Source organism: Balaenoptera borealis (assembly GCF_965194805.1).
Source record: "Balaenoptera borealis genome assembly, chromosome: 6".
In the NCBI taxonomy this organism is placed as follows: domain Eukaryota; kingdom Metazoa; phylum Chordata; class Mammalia; order Artiodactyla; family Balaenopteridae; genus Balaenoptera; species Balaenoptera borealis.
The window spans coordinates 43032215-43049103 of NC_138863.1; the positions used below are offsets into that span (position 1 = coordinate 43032215).

The 16889-nt window shown below is 38.1% G+C and overlaps 2 protein-coding genes across 7 annotated transcripts in view; one reads left to right on the forward strand and one right to left on the reverse strand.

Annotated features, from left to right (window-relative positions):
* Positions 1–16316, reverse strand: part of NABP1 (nucleic acid binding protein 1) — a 45808-nt gene extending 29492 nt beyond the window's left edge. For 3 of the 4 annotated variants that reach the window (XM_082397452.1, XM_082397453.1, XM_082397454.1), the window contains exons 1-7: positions 15705–16316; positions 15269–15407; positions 12592–12663; positions 10846–10921; positions 10123–10189; positions 9730–9821; positions 1400–9158 (exon numbers count right to left, since the gene is read on the reverse strand). In XM_082397452.1, the coding sequence (XP_082253578.1) occupies positions 9078–9158; positions 9730–9821; positions 10123–10189; positions 10846–10921; positions 12592–12663; positions 15269–15407; positions 15705–15795 (618 nt within the window). In that variant the 5' untranslated portion in view covers positions 15796–16316 and the 3' untranslated portion in view covers positions 1400–9077. The remainder of the gene's footprint in view (positions 1–1399; positions 9159–9729; positions 9822–10122; positions 10190–10845; positions 10922–12591; positions 12664–15268; positions 15408–15704) is intronic. The other variant, XM_082397455.1, reaches the window with a different exon arrangement.
* A 288-nt stretch (positions 16317–16604) lies between these two features.
* The window catches only part of LOC309631233 (uncharacterized protein), a 223390-nt gene continuing 223105 nt past the window's right edge, over positions 16605–16889 (forward strand). For all 3 annotated transcript variants that reach the window (XM_082397471.1, XM_082397472.1, XM_082397470.1), the window contains exon 1: positions 16605–16707. The gene's annotated coding sequence lies outside the window, so the exon portion shown is untranslated. The remainder of the gene's footprint in view (positions 16708–16889) is intronic.

A 16889-nucleotide genomic window follows, 5' to 3' on the forward strand; every position in this document is an offset into this window, starting at 1 on the left:
GGGCAAATTCAAATGTAAAATTTCCAAATCCCCCAACCTCCTAACCCTAAGGATTAGACCATTAGTACTCCCTCCCACTACGAATGAAAGTGCCTGTTTCTCATAGTGTCAGTGTCCATACAATAGAGTATGTTTTCAAACTTTAATATCTTTGTCAATCTAAAAGTGAGTGATGGTATCTCAGTGGCAATTTAATCTGCATCTCTCAATATGAGTGAGGTTGAGCATTCTTTTCATATGCTTAGGAGTCATTTGGATTTTACATGTGAACTGCCTATATTTCTTGTCCATTTTTTCGCTATCAAGTGCTACAGAGTGATTGGTCCTCTCTACTTTTACAAGCTTTGTATATATTAGGACTATTAGCCCTTTGTCAGTGATATAAATTACAAATATTTTTCCCAATTTATCATTTGTCTTTATGCTTTTTCAACCGTGCAGTCTTTCCTTTGTTTCTGGATTTTGAGTCATTGTTAGAATAAGTTTTATCCATTCCCAAATAATGGGGGAATTCACCCATGTTCTTCTAATATTTGTGTGTGTTGGGAGGAGGGGATCTAAATATTCCAGTTTCCCTATCAAGATACCACCTCTGTTGTAAACTAAATTTCCTTAACTAATTGGGTGTATATTCAGTTGACATTTAAAGTATGACTAATTCCAAGTGAAAATGTGAATTAGTCAAATTCTGTATTCCTGTTCTCCATCTCCGCCTCTACCTATAGCTGAATTTACACTCCCTTTTAAAACCAATTCAAACCCCATCTCCTGTCCACACTGTCTAGTGAGTCAGCAGGACCCTCCCAGTTTCCACATTGTTAGGTAGTTGAAAGTACAAATTCCTGGTTGTGTGATCTCAGGCAAATTATGTCAATCCTCCTAAATCTTAGTCTTTTTATCTATAATCTGTGAGGATAACAAAATCTCCCTCACAGGGTCATTTAACAGAATCAATGAGATAATGTAGGGAACTCACTAGCATAGTACTGGCACATAGTAAGTGCTCAATAAATTATGGGTCACCCATTAGAGAAGTGGAAAGACCAAGTAATGAAGAAAGGAAAATACCTAAGACTGGAAAATGTGGAGCTTAATGCAGAAAAAGCTTTGTTGGCAGTGATTAACATGTATGTATATAAACATGTGTGCACAAACTGGGAAAGAACACACAATTGTGTTTTCTTTAGTGTGTTTCATCCAGGGATGCTTCCCTATAGACTGAGAGTGGTGGGCTCTTTGCTTGGCAAGGAACTTTTACACTCTTGAGTATACCAACTCTGAATCCCTGCCTGTGAGAAGAAAAGGCAAAACCGTGAGCAGAAGACACTTCTGGTCAGCTTAAACCTTAAGAAAATCAGAGTTTTCGACTCAAAATGTGCTAAGTAGCTGAGCACTTGACCTGCAAACACTGAAGTTCCAAGGTGCCTCTTGCATGCCTGGCACTCCATCCCAGAGGACTTCGTATCATGTCCTGCCAGAGGTTCCCCTTCCAACTCCTGACTCAGAGCTGCTTGGGGCAGATGGTATGTTCCAGGTAGTCAACTCCTTCCAGCCACACCCGTGGGACTGCAAGTCCTCCTGCTCAGCTGGTCTTCATTCTAGCAGTTTCTACCCCAAGAATCTAGGATGTCAGATGTAAATCTTGAGGGGGAAAAAAAAATAGATATTAGTAAGGGCAGTCCTGGAGCTAAATTGAAACAAGACAGAATAAAAAATACCAAGGTCATGGAATTTACACTTGTGAGGTGTGTGAGGGTGCTGGGTTTGGTAGCACTCTGGCATGGCTGGAACAGGAGTTACATGGCTCAGTGAGGCAATCTAGAGCTGACCTTGGCACATGTGAAACTTTTACCTTTAGTTAAGCTAAGAGTGGTTTTTAAAATATCACAAAAGTGACTGCCACTGGAGCCATGGGGAGGGGGGTTTGCTTGGGAAGATGCATGAGGGAAGTTTCTGGAGTGATGGCAATGTTCCATATCTTCATAGGGGCTGGAGTTACCCAGGTGGCTAAGCATTTGTTAAAACTCACAAATGTACACCTGAGATTTGTGTATTTCTTTGTAAATTTTACACTAAAAGCAGCAAAACCTTGAAATCTAGTGAACAGGCACGCTGAAATAAATATTTAGTGCACTGATGTCTGCAATTTGAAATGTATTAAAAATGGACTAATGGATGTCCAGAGTAGGATGAATAAAAACAAACATAGGGCTTCCCTGGTGGCGCAGTGGTTAGGAATCTCCTGCCAATGCAGGGGACACGGGTTTGAGCCCTGGTCTGGGGGGATCCCACATGCCGCGGAGCAGCGGAGCCCGTGCGCCACAGCTACTGAGCCTGCGTGCTAGAGCCTCCGAGCCACAACTACTGAGCCCGGGCACCACAACTACTGAAGCCTGTGTGCCTAGAGCCCGTGCTCTGCAACAAGAGAAGCCACCGCAATGAGAAGCCCGCGCACCACAACAAAAGGGTAGCCCCCGCGCGCTGCAACTAGAGAAAGCCCGCTCGCAGCAACAAAGACCCAACACAGCCAAAAAAAAAATAAAGAATTAAAAAAAAGAAAAAACACATAGGTGGTAATGGTAAAAATCGCGCTGGTGAGTACACAGGTGTTTACACTACGATTCTTTCAACATGTTTGAAATTTTTCATAATAAAACGTTGGGGAAAGTTATCAGAAGCAAACCAGCAAACTCCGGATACACAGCAATCCTGAGGACTGTCACTGGGAAGATAGAATTCCTTCCAGCACCCTCTTCTCTCCCCTTGGCCACTGACCTCCTCCCTGACACAAACCCTGGCGCACACATCCTTCCTCTTCCCCTGCACCTTCATAATCCTGCCCTCACCCTCTGGGCAAAGGTGAATGGAAAAACAGCACAGGCTACTCAGGTATTGGGCAGACTTCATGATGAAGACTCAAGCCGACATGCTATCCTCGTAATCATGGTAAATTGTCAGCACACGTACTTTTCTGCACCCAGAAGACTGTAAAATCTTGTTTTTTTTAAAAAAAAAACCTAATTGCAATTATATAAATTGCTTAATATTCCAGATTTTAAATTATAGAAAAGATTGTCTCCTAATAATGGCATGGAGAAATGACCAGTATTTGCCTCTTATTTCCACTGCTCACGGGGAAAGAACATAACATTTGTTAAGCCCTAGATACAGAACAGATGTTTTGCATACATTGACTCACATAGTTCTCATAGCCCTGCCAGCATATAGCCCCAATATCCTCATTTTATAATGAAGCTCATGATTATAGAGCCAGTAAATAGTAGATCTAGGACTCAAACCAAGATCTCCTCAGCTCAAAACCAGTTCTTTTCACCAAAGCATATTGTCTCTGGCATTTAAAATAGGTTATGTTCTGCAAAGCTAACATAGCTCCAAGAACAACAGCAGTCACTTGGCCAGGATTTGACAAAATACCACTAGTAAAGGAATAACATTTATAAGGGCAGTTCATGTTCTACTTCAACTGCTTTTACCAAACCACCACCCACCCAAAGGTATTTTTAACGGTTTACACTTCCCACCAGTATTATTGTTAAATGTAACAAGCATACAAAACTTGGCAACTATTCCCATATTTTCTGTAGCTTTAGGGGCAGTTCAGGGTTTAATAAACCTGCTTAACTGAGGGGAATTTACTTTTGACGTCGGTACTGCCTGTTCATAAACTAGAATTAAACAGATAGCCCAACTTCTCCTTAATGATCTTCCATATGATGCTTAAACCATCAAAAATTCCTATCCAATAATGGAATAATGGAACCTTTTCCTCACATTAAGCCAGATTTCTATACTACTGAAACGATATAGCAATCGCCCAGTAGATGGCACTAATTGTGCTGACTACCCTGTTTTTATTGGTTTTCTATCTTAATTAGTCCAGAGACTTAGGTCAGAGGTCTTACTCAGCTCCCTACTAGGGTTATAAATATTTAAAACAAAAGACTAGCCCCACATGGCAGTCAAATCATACCTTGTATATTACTTCTTTATGTAAAGTATTTATGGTATCCATCTCTCTGAACAGGATTAAGATCTGTTAAGTGGTAGGTTCTGTAGGCATTCTCACTAATATTTATCATGCCTCCAACCCCACCAGCATCTCTCCACATAATAAAGTAGGTAACTGAGGAACGCTTTGGGGGATAGGAGGAAGGTAGGAGATGCTGCAAACAGATTTGCTGAAATAAGCTACAATAAAATCTTTTTTTTTTTTTAACAGAAACCTAGGGTGAAAAGGCTTATTTTCACTTTGATCTATATAGGTCCAAAGGAAGCCAGGCAACTCCACTATGGGTAATCTGATCTTAACATACTCTATTTGAACCTAATTCAAAACTCAGCGCTCAGCTCACATCCAGAGGCCATACTCAAAACTCTGTTCTGCTGGGAACTACTCTGCTTTACCCATCAATTCTGACCTTCACAGATATATGCTTCCAAGTACAATTCTTCCACATTTTATAATACAGAACCTTCGTATATTCTGGCCTCACAAAGATAAACTGGTACGTGTATGTGTGTACATACGCTTCAAAATAAAGTTGTTTCTTTGTTAATGGGAGATATCAAGGGCAGGGGACAAAAATTTTCAGGGACTTTGTTTCAAGTGCAGCTCTCCCAGACCTACACTTATAAACTCTCCTTCTGGTAGAGCAGAGAAATAATCCATACATTTAACAAGTTCCTGGGGAGAATCTCATATAGATTTATAAACCATTCTTTGAAAGTTTTATTCAACATCTATTCAATTTGTGGACCAAGAAACTGGACTCTCTCTTCTATGTCCAGAAGCATAAATTTTGATGGCATGGAATTTTTTAAAATGTACTCAAATTTTTGAAAATGGTTAAAGACCTGATTTTTAAGGACATGTCAATGGTCCTTCAGTTGAGGCTCTTAGACAATAAACATGGTATGACAGTGAGGACTGTGGTGTGTCAACAGTCTCAAGAGACCTGGGCTCTAATATAATTCAACATCTAGTCCCTAAGTTTTCAGGAGGCATGTTTTTAAAACTTTGGGAGCCATGGTAAAATTGTGTATTCTCTATCAAGACCTTTAAAAAGACTTAAGTGATTAAATGTCTACTAGCCAACCTTGTGAAAATGTTCATCTTCTTTACATCATACTGATTATCTCATTGTGGTAAACAGCTCTTCCTAACATCTTTGGACATAATGTTCTTAATGAGGAAACATACTAAATAAGGGGCTTGTCAGATAGTCTGGACTTGATTCTCTTGCCTGTGATCAGTGCTTTAAGAAACATTATACCCTTTTAGCTCAGAAACCTGGAGTAATGTGGTCACAGTACTGGAAGACAAATTCTTGTGCATCCCTAACAAAGCAAACCTTGAGGAATTTGGAAAAAACTTGAATACACCTGGAAAGTAGAATGTTTTTCTAGCTTTTCCCTCAGGTTCTAACAACATACCATCATTCATGATAGTGCTGTTTTTCCAAGGTCACAATTAGTTTCCTCAGAAGCATAACTTAACTGTTAGTCATTATGGCTACTTTGTGAAATGTGGGCTGTTTACTCCATTTACTTAATAATTGGCTGGAACCTCAATACACAGATTTTCACTACGGCCAAGTATATCTGCTTTTACCCCTGTCATTAAACCCATACCAGAGATCGACTGTGACCCTCTTCTACTAGAAATGTTCACCTTCATCAGACAGGGGATAAAACAAATTAAGAGAAGGAAAAATAGATTATTAAAAAAAAAAAAAAAAAAGAGGCCATCATAGGGCAAGTTTTCCCAAGTCTAGAGGTAAGAACAGACTTTGGTGTGGAAAAGTGTTCCATGTTGATACTGCTTTTCACATGGTTTTCTGGTTTGTTGTCTCTAGAACCTTTGTGAATACATTAAAGTCTCTCAAGAGTCATGGTAGCCTAAAATTGCTTGGAGCAATCAGTCATTATGGTACATTATGATACTTAATGGTATTATTAAGGTGTAAGAAAAGGGAAGTCATGTAAGTAAACTGGAATGTCAGATCCATATAAACTTAAACAACTGCTACTGTGTCTTAAGACTGATGTAAAATACTCTCAACTTGCACCTTCTTAGAAAACTTTTTAGTTTATCTTAAAACTTCCTATACTTTAAATGTTCTTTATATATCATAAGATTACTTTTTTACTAACCTCACATCTATTTTTTAGTATCACTCCCTTGGCATTATTACTCAACCCAGCAAATTAAACATCCTTAAAATGTTAAATAATAAAAATACAAGTGACAAATACTCAGTGATACAAATATTTAGGGTAGCCTCAAGTTAAACTGTCCTCAAATTTAAAACGTAATTACTAAAGCTACAGGAACAAAGCAAAAATGACTTGGTATACTATAGGAAAACCAGTCTAAGTGTCCATGGGAAAGCATACTGCAGCCTTCACTATCATACACCATCATCTGGGCTTATGGGTTTCATCTTTCCATGTCTACTGTAGCAACTCCCAGGAGGGGCCACCTGCCTAATGAGACTTCAATCCACTTCAGAACTGGTATGTAAAAATAAAGTGGGACCCAAACCTAGCAGTGTGTATTTCTATACTAAATGGCTTTTGTTTTCAGTAGGTGTTTAAACTTATTTAAAAGTTGATAGCTGAAAGCGCCAGGAAGGAGGAAGGTAGGAAACTTTCTTCCTTTTAACTTCTTGATGAGTACTGTCCAAGCAGGCTGGGAAGGCAAATATTCATTATGGATTGTAACTCACTTTGCTTTAGTTTTGAAGGCTTTCCTTAAGAAAAAAGAAATTTGTTAATAAATGATAAAAAATACAGAACAACAAGGTTAAATGATTGAGGCAAATGTCAATTACAAAAGTAAAAGATAAGGTCTTTCTCTACTTAATCTCAACACGTTAAAGGGTAACAATACTTCCACACCTAACCCTGCATTTTCTTCTGTTCTTGAGGTACGACTAGACAATAAACATTTGACTGCTTATTATGAGCCAGAAATCATTCTACTCATTCACACGGGAAAATCTTAAGTATACAAAGGGGTAATATTACTCACTTACTTGTTTTTATAGTTATGGAACCTATGGCTTACAGAGGTTTCAAGTGGAGTAACTTGCCCAACATCACAGGTGAAGAGAAAATAAGGCCAGGATTGGAAGCTCAGCAATCCATACCTGATTATTTTAATCTTCCAAAACTCCAAAATTCTTTCTTTTAAAATCACCTTAAACACTATTCTCCCACAAATAACTCAGTGTTAGTGCTCCTACATCTACTTAGATTTAAAAAAAAAAAAAATTATGTACTAATTTGTAATGTTTTTTTTTACTCCAAACATCTGTAATTTTGTGAACATCTTAAGAAAATACTAGTCACAAAGCCAAATTACCTATAATCATCAGTATATGAATAAAGGAAAAACTTATTTCTATAACATATAATCCCCAGTTACTGAAATACTATAAACAATAAGCTTCTTGAGATTATTCATTATTTCATCTACCTCTTAACACTATCCCCACAGTGCCTAATATGTGACATACTGAAATACCTGTTAGACACACTGGATTGGAGCAAACAAATACCTGGCACAAATTTTTATATTTAAACGCTATGGCACTTTCAGAAAACAAAGTCCACTTAAATTATTGTTATTTGAGGTGGGGAAAAAAAAGACACAGTGACAAATACAAAGCTAAGTAGTCACCAGGCTTAAGTCATCATTACAATTACAGTAAAAGGTACTGGCTCTCCATTGTAAACCATTAAAAGAGCAAAAATAAGGTAGGTCTGTTAACATTAACGTAAGTTTTATTCAAGAGATAATGTTGAAGAAGAGTTTAATTCCAACAAAGGAAAAATTTACCAGTTATCCACCCTACAGTAAAAAGTGGAACTGGACACCATTTACAACACATAAATAAATTCTACCTTTACATTTCTAAATAAAGCTGTATTTGCTTCTTTGAGAGAGCCATTTCTTAACTTTTGCTGATAAGGCTTTGTGAATTGTGTTCAGAAACTGACAATAAACACACACACATACCCTTCAAATAAAGTAAGAACCTAGGAATTTCACTCCAGGCTGAGTTTCTGCAAGGACCTAGGACGCTATAAATTAAGATTACATTTTTCTACATAAATTCAATTTGAACTGCCTTCATTATAATATTTATCTACCATAATTTGTAAAAATTAGATCAATGTTTATTATGTCTTCATAACTCCCTCAAATTAAACTTCAATATTTGACATAGTAGTTTAAGAAAATAAACATTCAAGGCCTCAGTTTTAAATTTCCATTCAGTGTAATGCACAAAGCTGATAAGTATTAATAAGACTACCCTAAGATAAAGTAAATGTAGTTTTCTTCTAAAAATTTCTTGTTATAATACAGATCACATTCTATTCCATAATTCTGATAAAGAATATGTTTTTTGGTAACAGAACAAGAGTTTAGGATGATTCAGTCCCTGGAAAATCTTAATGGCAGTCACTCAATGAAGAAGTCAATCATTCCTGGAGTCACAAACACTCAAAAATTGCTGTTAGCATTAACCATGTTTTTGTTTTTTTGGTGGTTATTGCTTTAGCTGGCAATATCTGTTTTTAAGACAAAAGAACATCTCCCACTAAGCCTTATTTTAAATATTACAAAGTTTATACAGAAAATAGACTCATAGAGGCTAAAATGCTGATGTCGTAAGTAACTCACCCATGAAATGGGTGCAGGTATTTTAGAGGATATCCAAAGATCTTTTTGCTCTAAAAATAAATGCCCCTATTTTTCAGAGTGTTCCCATTCTTCAATAGGAGACTCGAGCAGCTTAATAGTTCTGCTATAAAAAACAAACCACTCTTGTTAACAAACCAAAAACATAAAAGGAAACCGATAAAGGACAGTTTTCACAGTTAACAATAAATAAAAGTGCAGTAAGTGTTCAAGTAGGGCATGTAGTTTAAAAACTACATGTGCATATTTGGCATAGGTCATCTTTTAAAGGCTCTCCGAGGGTCCCTGCCATTACTTATTGTGGTCATGACTGTTTGATTATTAGCTGTTCCTGGTAGCTGTGGATTTACAGGTCCCCGGCCATTGCTTCTACCAGCATATGAAAATTGGCATCCCCTTGCTTCTGAGCCAGTTTGAACACCGTTTCCTAAAAAAGAATATAAAAAATCACCACCATTTTCAAATAGAAGTACATCTATTTGAAGTTGTAACACATGCTATTAATGCTTACAAGTAATATTATGGAAAACAAACTCCTTTATTTTTAAACTACTGGAAAAAACTCAGTTTGAGTTCTAGGTTTTCCCAAATGTATAATTACTGTAAATATATTAACTTGATGCTTGAATTAATAGGGAGAGGAAAAAAAAGCAACTTGGGCAATAGAATGAGAAATTAATAAAGTAGGAAAAAAGCATAGATAATGCACTACCTACATTATAAGGGAAAAAGAAAAAGCAAAATGGTATATAAGTATTGGCATTTGGTTCAAATAAGGTTAACAATGTTTTAAGAGAGACACGTAATTCTAACTTTTTAAAAAAACCAAAATGTCCCACAACATAATAACACAGCTACAGCTGTGCTCAAACATGTAGCCAACAGGTCAAATAAAACTTCAGCCACCTTAATGAAGTCCAATCACAAAAGACTTTTCCTCTGGTCTTTAAGAATAAAGGCTTCAAAAGACCTTTAACAAGGATGCAAGAACCACTGACCTTTGAGAGTATTTGAGGGGTAAAGGGCAGTCTTTTAAAGAGGCAGCCATGAGCATGTGAAAAATTAAGGTGAGCATCAATCTGAAGATAAACTGCTTTCAGTACACAAAAATAACCAGTTATTCTGCATCTATTATAAATAATCACTAGATTACAGAAATTTTGTAAAAATCAATGGAAAATAACATAATGAATCACCAAAACTTAGATTTCTTATTATTAGCCAACGTTCACCCAGTAACTGGCCCAAATGTTTAAATACAGGATGTGCTCAATAAATTAGCTTAAGAGGGAATCTGCTTTCTAGAAAAATCAGTTATATTTTCATAAGATAGATTCCCTTAATTCTTACACCTGATCACAAATACACCAAAAAAAAAAAAAAAATCTTACCCACTGGTCCAAATGTACCTGTACCCATATTACTATTCATGGAATTATTCTTCTGTTCACTGTGTGCCTATTAAAAAAATGTTTTAATTTAATCAAATGAAGATTTTTTTAAAACCATATTATTATAACATGTTGTAGTCATTCTTTTTTTTAACTTTCAAGGTTTTTTTAAACAATTTAAAAAGATTTATCCAAGTCCTTTCAATGTTAAAATATTCAGGCATGTTTCCAGACCTTTCAAAGCTTCTGTTACGTCTTACATCTTCCTGATATTACTCCCTGCTCCTCAAAAGTGCTAAACTGCTAAATGGCACATACAGTCGTCCCTCAGTATCCCATGGGGATTGGTTCCAGGACCCCCCAGATACCAAAATCTGAAGATGTAGAAGTTTCTTGTGCAATATGGCGTACTGTAGTCAGCCCTCTGTATAGGAACGTTCTGCATCAGCAAATTCAACCAGTGCAATCCCAGTTGGTTGAATGATCCATGGATACGGAGAGCTGACTGTACATTTCATATATGATACTACAGATACCTATACAGACTCACAAAACATATAAAATGGAAAAGAATTCCATTAAAGAATCTTTAAAAAGATTCCTTTTAAACTTGTCTCCATTATACTTAGGGTATGAAAAGCTTGGCAACCTAGCCACAGATTTATAGTACACAGTCAAAATTAGCCTAATCATAAAAACAGACAATACATTTGGATTAATTACCCCTTTGTTCTGCTGTCCTCGATAATCTGGGTTAGGTTCACTGAAATTTGGCACTTCTGAATAAACCATACAAAATCTGAAAGACAATAAAAGTACAATTTGAATGACTTCTGAAATAATCAACCTTTCTTTACATAACATGCATAACTTTCAGGAATAAAGAACGTAGATGTCAAATGAATTAACAAACAGCAATATGCTAACTCTATTCATTTACAACAAAAACTTTCTAAATGCTTATGTTTCATTAAAAAGAAAATCAAATATTTGATTGCCTACAATGTTTAAAACATTCTATTTTGTATTTTAATTCTTCTTCTGTCCTTGTCAAAGATCAAGGACACAGAAACACATCTTTGTCCTGTTTTTCCACATAGGCTGATTGATGCCTCTGAACCATGTTTAGGGTTCCAGAGTTTTTCCAGCAATGGTGATGGATTTGTACTGATCCACTCACACACTTTCATGCAGTCCCTCTTTGACCAATCTCTGTGAATCTGCAAAGATAATCATTCAAGGTTAAAAGTGGATTTTGCAGGCATGAATAAAGACAACTGGCTTTCAAGACACGGTTTATCCCAATGCTTCTTATCAGCTGACTATGGTGTATATTGATAAACATTACACATAAGCATTTTCTTAGCTCCTCAACCCACAAATAAATCGGAATCAGTTTTGGTAACTCCTGGACTGACCCTGACAAAGTCACTATGTATTGAGTGACCCCCAGTGGTTCTTCACATAACTGACCTCCATTATTATAAATACCTCTCTATACATGGAAGTCAGAAAAGGATCCTCAATCTTTCTGTAATACTGATGCTAAGACCTCTCATAACACATTGCTCTACTACTACTCTAAGTACGAACGTAAGTGAATCCTAATTTTCCTCCTAAGAGAAAGCAAAGTGTTACCAGTTTCTGATCTTTAAAAGCTAGAAAGATTGCTTATTTTTCCCAAAGTATCTTATTCCTGTAGTGTAGAATACATTCTTCCTTCCTTTATTTATTTATTTTTGGTGCCATTTGTGGCTTCTCTCTTTAGATATCCTCTATTTTGACAGGCATTAAGTAGATGTCAGGCATTAACCAAACAGAACAGACTTTATAATTTGGCTCATTGCCTATACCACACTTTATGAGTACATCCCAAATGTCTAGGCCAGCATGGAGGCTGAATTACCTTTACACCCCTAGAGAGGATGGTTCCTCCAAGTCAGGGTGGAGATTACCAGGGTAGTAGTTTATAGAAGCTCGCATTGTGGCTGCCTGTACGATACCTAGACTGTGGATAAATACAGGACTTCAACTGTCATTGCTGCAAGTCCTTTTACATATGGGTACATATTCACCCATAAGCAGAGGAAAAGAAAAATTAAACTTATGGCCTAACACCCACACCCAGCTTCTTAACTGGCAATTCACTATATGACAGAACTTACTTCAAATGGCATTTGTGACACCTGAAAGATATACATTCCCAAAGCCTACAGAAACGGTCCCACTGGGGATTGTCTCAAGTGCAGCTTCTTAATGCTCTTTGCCAGGAAAAACTGACATTCTCAACCACAGGAAACAGTACTGATAGGTGTTAAACTAGCACATACATGCAAAGTTAAGCTGCTGCAAGCATTCAGTTTACCAGTCAAAAAGTCAACAAATAGGTTTATAGTTTATACCTACCAGTTATTCTGTACATATTATTTGTAATTTATTCAATTATATGAAATGCATCTTGATACTTACTCCCCAATTTTTTGAAGTTCTCCACCCCTTCCAGTATAAAGTGTCAGACATCCTTTCCACATGGATGCATACCTAGAAAGAAAAGAAACATCAGTTCTATGGAAATATGTATATTTCCTTCTACTTAAATAAATATTTATACTATATTTTTTGTATTGGGGCGCAGGTGGGGCTCAAACCCTGTATCTACCATTGATTAACTTGTTACTTATTAAGGAATAATGCAAAGAAAACTCTACTGACAAATTTTGACATAATTATATAAACAATAACTAACCCTAGAAAATAGAAGTCTTTTTGCAAAGCAAGCATTGTTATACTCCAAAGATCACATCTTCAGTCAATTAAGAAAGGGAGAACATTCAAACTGCAGAGATTCAAGCAGAAATTACTTTTCAAACACAGGACATATAAAATCAACACCCTAGTGTTTACTTTTACACGCATGTACTTGGTCTACCAGATATTGATATATTTTTTCCTTTGCCTCCATAAAACACATAGGCTAGTATGTGTTATTCCTAAGCTACTGAAAATTTAGTAAAATTTAATCAAGGGGCTAAAAAACTATGATCACAAATCTTTCGCTTATCTGCTTTTCCAAATTCCCAATTTTTAGCAACAACTTGGCTGAACAATTATTTACTGAGAACAATTTTGAATGCAGGCAGCATCATTAGATAAAATAATCCTATTCACGAATCTAAGACAAATGTAAATTAATCAATATTATAAAATAAGCCCAAGGCTTGGTTTTCAGTGGTTCTTTGTACAACTACTATGGTAACTTCATGATTTAGAAAGATAAATTACAACCAAATATTGTTTAAGTATAATAATAGTTCATCTTTTAATACAGGTTAATAAAAATTTTCTCATTTCACATTATATATTTCTCTTCATTTAGTAAAGGTTATTTATTAAAGACTCCATTCACCACTTTCAAGTTACACAAAAAGTGACTTAGGAGACAGTGCACTAATATTTCACCTTACTAAAGTAAAAATTAATGCCTATTTTGAGAGAAAATTTGAAGTTACTACAACATTTAACTTTCACTTATTTCAGCAATGAGATCAATGTTTGCAGGGTTTTCTGATATGCATGCCAATATTCAAATTACCATTATTGAGATGTATACCTTTCTTCAAAAGCTACTTTTCTTAGATTCAACCAAAATTTAAGGGCCTTACAATGGGCCAGACTCTGCTAGATATGTTACTTTAGTAAGGTATAAATATTCCCATTTTACAGAAAAGGAAGTTGAAAAGTGTAATAACTTCAAGGTTACACTGAAGTTAAAAAACAGTAGAGTTTCTTTGGTTTTGAATTTTCCTTTAAACTGTACTCCTTGGTAACTATACTCCTTAAAATCCTATAGATACTATAAGGCTACTGACTTAGTTTTTCCACATTTTTTTTGATGTACACATCTATGTATTTTCCGTGACTACAAAATATGAAATAATTGAAAAGAGATGCTGTTTACAGTGTATAAAATAACTTCTAATCACTGGATGAGATACTTTGGCAGCCAAAAAACTTTAATTATGCTAATTCTCACCATATCCTCCCAGGTAGAAATTCTCTTTTGTGCAAGTTAAAGATGTGGAAGTTTGAAGGACATAACCAGTGTCATAATGAGTCAGTGTATGAGAAAAAAAATGTCTAAGTCCTGACTCTCACTTCCTTCTTTGATGATACTCTGCCTCACTTCCTGAAGATGTTGTAAGACCTGTAAGGTACTATCAAAGGGCTCTAAGCTCCTACTTTCAGGGTGATCCAACACTTTTCTGAGATTCTATTTACTATGCCAACGTCAATCTCCACCCACTTTTCCTACAGTTATGACCAATGAATTATTACAATTCTACTGACCACAAAACTTCCAAAATATATTTTTAAGACCCCTTTCTGGCATTTTATCTTCCTAATACTTGGTAAATCTTTAAAGGCAGTCTAATTACTAATCAAAAAAAAACGGTTGTACTAAATTATTTTTAAAAGTCAATCTGCCAACTAACTCTTTTGGACATCTTTCTGCCAAACATTTTCTGCACATCATTTTGTTTTTGTACAACATTGACCTTACAGCAGTAGGCACAAGAAATTATTTTTAAGAACGTGCCTTCCAGATATTGTAACTTCCTCTTTCAACTTCTACATCCGAGTACAAATCTGACACACTACAAAACCTACTAAATTCTCCAGCTACAATCTCGATTTACGTCCACACTGTCTAAATGAGTATACAAATAAAATACGGGCAGGATCTCAAAAGTCATTAAAAAGGGGAAAAGGTTGGAAAAAAGCGAAGTGACAACTATATTAAATAGTTTATGAAAAAGATTAAGTATTGATTATGTTAGTTTTAACAATCTACTAAAAAGACTCAATAATCTCAAAACAGTATTTAAAAATCTACTTAATCTGTAAACTGAGGGTGGGGTTGTTTAGATTCGGCTGAAACTGACTGCTTTTAAAGGCGAAAGTGTTACATCCCAATGCCGTCCATCACCTGAGGTTAACATTGAAGGGGCTTAAAAATCCTCGGGGTGGCCCACAGAAAAGATGAAATTTTAGAACTTGCCAAGGTCCCGGGCGTCAGCCAATTCCCATTCCGGAGACTCCTACTTAGGAGGCACTGTGATCCCCCAACCCTTTTATGCACACCTACCCTCTGGTCAACCGGATAATATCCCCTGGCTGTATAAGACCTCCGATTTCATCCCACACGGAAATAGTGATGCTGCCAGTTTTATCTGCTACTTTGCATGATCTCACTTCATGGCCGTCTTTGGTTTTGGTCACGCGTCCTGTGAGGATTTAAAAATCAAAATGGGGAGGGGTGTATTAGATAATGAGGACTTCCAAAAAGCTAACTCCTGCTCCGGGATCAAAATGCACCTGAAAGGTGGGAAGAGGTCGAGCCCCGGGGTCTCGCCGCAGGTAGGCTACGGCCCCAGCTGGGGCCAACGGGGCCACATGGATGGGGGAGGGGAGAGGAAAGGGAGGAAAGGGGGAGGGGAGCCCCCGGCTCGCGGCGGCAGCGCCCTTCCCTCCTGTCCCGGGACGCACAGAGGGCGGCGAGGCGGGCTGCGGACCCCACTTACCTATCTCCAGCACAATAAAGACGACATTTAAGTTTTTCAGTCCGGGCTTAATATCTTTTATAAAAAGAGGGGGGTCGTTGACCCCGTTCATACTGAAGCAGGTGCTGCTACGCTGCGGAGACTCGAGTGGGAAGGGAGCCTGACAAAGCTTCCCACCCCCCGGGCCAGGGGCGAGGGCAGAGGGGCGACCTTGGGCGGGGGTGGCGAGAGAAGGGGCAGAAAGCGGTTAGTCAGGGACCAATGAAACCAGTCCAGACGGCACTGAGCCTAAAAAAAAGGGGATGAAAAAAATAAAAACAAAAACAAAAACGCTCACAAGTTTAAAAGAAAAAAAGACGAACCACTCCGCACACCAACCCCGCTCCCTATGGGGCGACAGGAAGGCAAGCGCGAGAACTGCCCCCTTCTTTGGATAAAAGGAAGAAAAAAAGACAGCGAGAGGACGCCTCTGCCCTGAGTCCCGCTCACACACACACGGGCGTTGCCCTGTCTGTCCCGGGCTCCCGGGAGTGACGGACTGTGACAGCGAACCCGGAGCAGAAACCAAACTACCGCGCACCCAGAGTCCCAAACACCGACTGCGGAACGCGCCCGCGCGCCGGCTGGACCCCCGAGTCGCCCCGCCTCTTGTGACGCCCCATGGCGTCTGGCTCGCCCGACGCCCCGCCCCCCCAGGCTCCGGGGAAGCCAAGGGGCGGAAACGGGCAGGCGACGCCAGCGCAGCCACCCTCTTTCCTCCCCGGCATGTCAGCGCGGGCTCCTCCCCCTCAGCCGTCCAATCGGCTGTCGGCTCCGCCCCACCCTCCTCCAGCTTCCGCCGTCGCTGCGCAGCGTCAGTTCTACTCTGCCTAGTCTTCCTTCTTCAGGTTTCTATCGCTTGCTGTCAGTCTTTTGGGTTTTCTTGCATTTTTTTTTTACCCCCTCAGAGTTCAGTCCTTCCCCCCCCGCCCCCCGCCCTTTAGTTTCGCAGTCACGGTGAACGGTTGCTGTGTTTTAGGACCCAGTGAGTACGCCAAGAAGTATGCAGTAGAGTAAGAACAAGGTTCAGGCTAGGGTGGCTGGTCTGGGTTGAAAGAAAAAAAAAAGGTAGGGATGGGTCCTTAGCTGTAAGGCTGGAATTTTAGGGCCGGAAGGGAAGTTAGAGATCAACTTAACCGCCTCATTTTAAGCATATTTAAAATTGAG